Source organism: Monopterus albus, unplaced genomic scaffold (assembly GCF_001952655.1).
Source record: "Monopterus albus unplaced genomic scaffold, M_albus_1.0 scaffold161.1, whole genome shotgun sequence".
Lineage (NCBI taxonomy): Eukaryota > Metazoa > Chordata > Actinopteri > Synbranchiformes > Synbranchidae > Monopterus > Monopterus albus.
The window spans coordinates 93553-95254 of NW_018128041.1; the positions used below are offsets into that span (position 1 = coordinate 93553).

Consider the following 1702-nt stretch of genomic DNA (forward strand, 5'->3'; position numbering starts at 1 on the left):
ATACCAGATATTTTTAGAATCACAGAAAATATGTCAAGGCTTTTATTGTGGCATTTTGTCTTAGCTTCCTTGCTGCGGGTTAATTTAATAATTACGATCTAGCCTATTCTATTTTTTTCCTCTGACTGTAAGCTAAATTACCTAAATACAAACAGCTTTAGCTGCATCCACACAAACCAAGAAGAAGAGAGGACACTGGCGTCGTATCGAGCAGTGTTAACAACAATAGTATTTGCATCTTCAGAGGTTATGTTACATGACATGAAATCTTATCTTTTTCAAAAGATAAGATTTCAAACTAGGTGAAAGTGAGCCTGTAGAAAAGGAGACTCAGTGTAGATGAATAGTCTCCTCTAGTTATCTCAGGGAGATGTTTGGGGGGAATCAAACCTTCTTTCCAACTTAAAGCAGGGCTGAACAACAATATTCATGAATGAGTGCATATGTCACCTTGCAGAACAAAAGCCAGGATGTAGAAAAACTGCAGCTGACCATCCTCCACATCTGCCTGGATGTCTTCACACACTAGATGCCTTGGATCAAAAGAAATGTGTTGTCATAATAGTGCGAGTACATATATTAACATATGCATCTTCTGACTGTGGTCTTGTTAAAACAGAGACAGTGTTTTCATCAAGACAGCAGAGTGTTGTGGCGGCACGTGGTACCACGCTGTCTCTACATCACCAAATGAATGTCACTGTAACTCCGACTGAAGCAAAGGGGATAATTGACATAATACCAGACTACGATTGTATGAAGTCTGAAGTGGTTGCTGTGATTTGTTTTATTTTTCGATTGTTGCCTGAGGACAAATCACAGAATAAGAGATCTGAAGTATAAAAGTGAGTGATGATTATTCATTATGTTAAGCAGCTTTTTTTCTTGGCTAAAGAAAAACTGCTATTTATTTGACTTATGCTGGTTGGATAAAGCTTGTTTGCCAGCTTGTTGAGACTGCTAAAATCTGCCTGTATAACTGAAATGTTCTGATGATTCACAGTATCTTTGTTTTTTTCATTAAGAGAACCACATTCTTTTTCAACCTAGAGAAAGTTAGAACTTCTTGAGCAACAACTCCCTTTAACTTACACCTCCCAACCACATACAAATGTGCACAAAACTGTTTAGACCACATGTTTCAGAACTGGCACCAATAAAGCTGAGTAAGTGTACAGAGGGTGGCTGGAGCGTACCAGAGATGGTGCTGAGGGTCGAGCCTTGTGGTGGAGATGGACTTCAGCTTGCTGTCTGATTTGTGTGTCATCTCACGCACAATTCCTGAAGAGACAAACCCCCCCCACCACCACCAAAATCAGTTGTCTAATCACACCACTATGACATTTGTCTGTGAAGATTTCTAGTCATCCAGGCCACAGTTTATCTCACTGTGCTAAGTCATACAGTCTCTACTTTAGATTGTTGAAGATGTTTCTTCAGTTCACTGACATAATAACTAGATATACTTTAATAATTAGATAATCTTTGGCCTTTAAGAAATTAAAGCAAGTTCAGTTTTCTTTTGACTGAGCAATGTGAAAATGCTGAGTTGGGTTCTAGGAAGGAGTAAGGTTCCAGAGCCCGAGCTGTGCGTGGAGGTGAGCCCGACTATATCTAGCCGGTCGGCCTCGAAGAGATTCTGGCAAACCGTCCGGCGCCTCAGGAGGGGGAAGCGGTGCGCTGCCGAAACTGGGGATATGAT

At 40.6% G+C, this 1702-nt stretch overlaps 1 protein-coding gene across 5 annotated transcripts in view; it reads right to left on the bottom strand.

Moving 5' to 3' along the window:
- The window catches only part of stk11ip (serine/threonine kinase 11 interacting protein), a 35673-nt gene that overhangs the window by 3775 nt on the left and 30196 nt on the right, over nt 1–1702 (bottom strand). For all 5 annotated transcript variants that reach the window (XM_020615254.1, XM_020615257.1, XM_020615255.1 and 2 more), the window contains exons 23-24: nt 1197–1281; nt 451–533 (exon numbers count right to left, since the gene is read on the bottom strand). In XM_020615254.1, coding sequence (XP_020470910.1) covers nt 451–533; nt 1197–1281 — 168 coding nt within the window. The remainder of the gene's footprint in view (nt 1–450; nt 534–1196; nt 1282–1702) is intronic.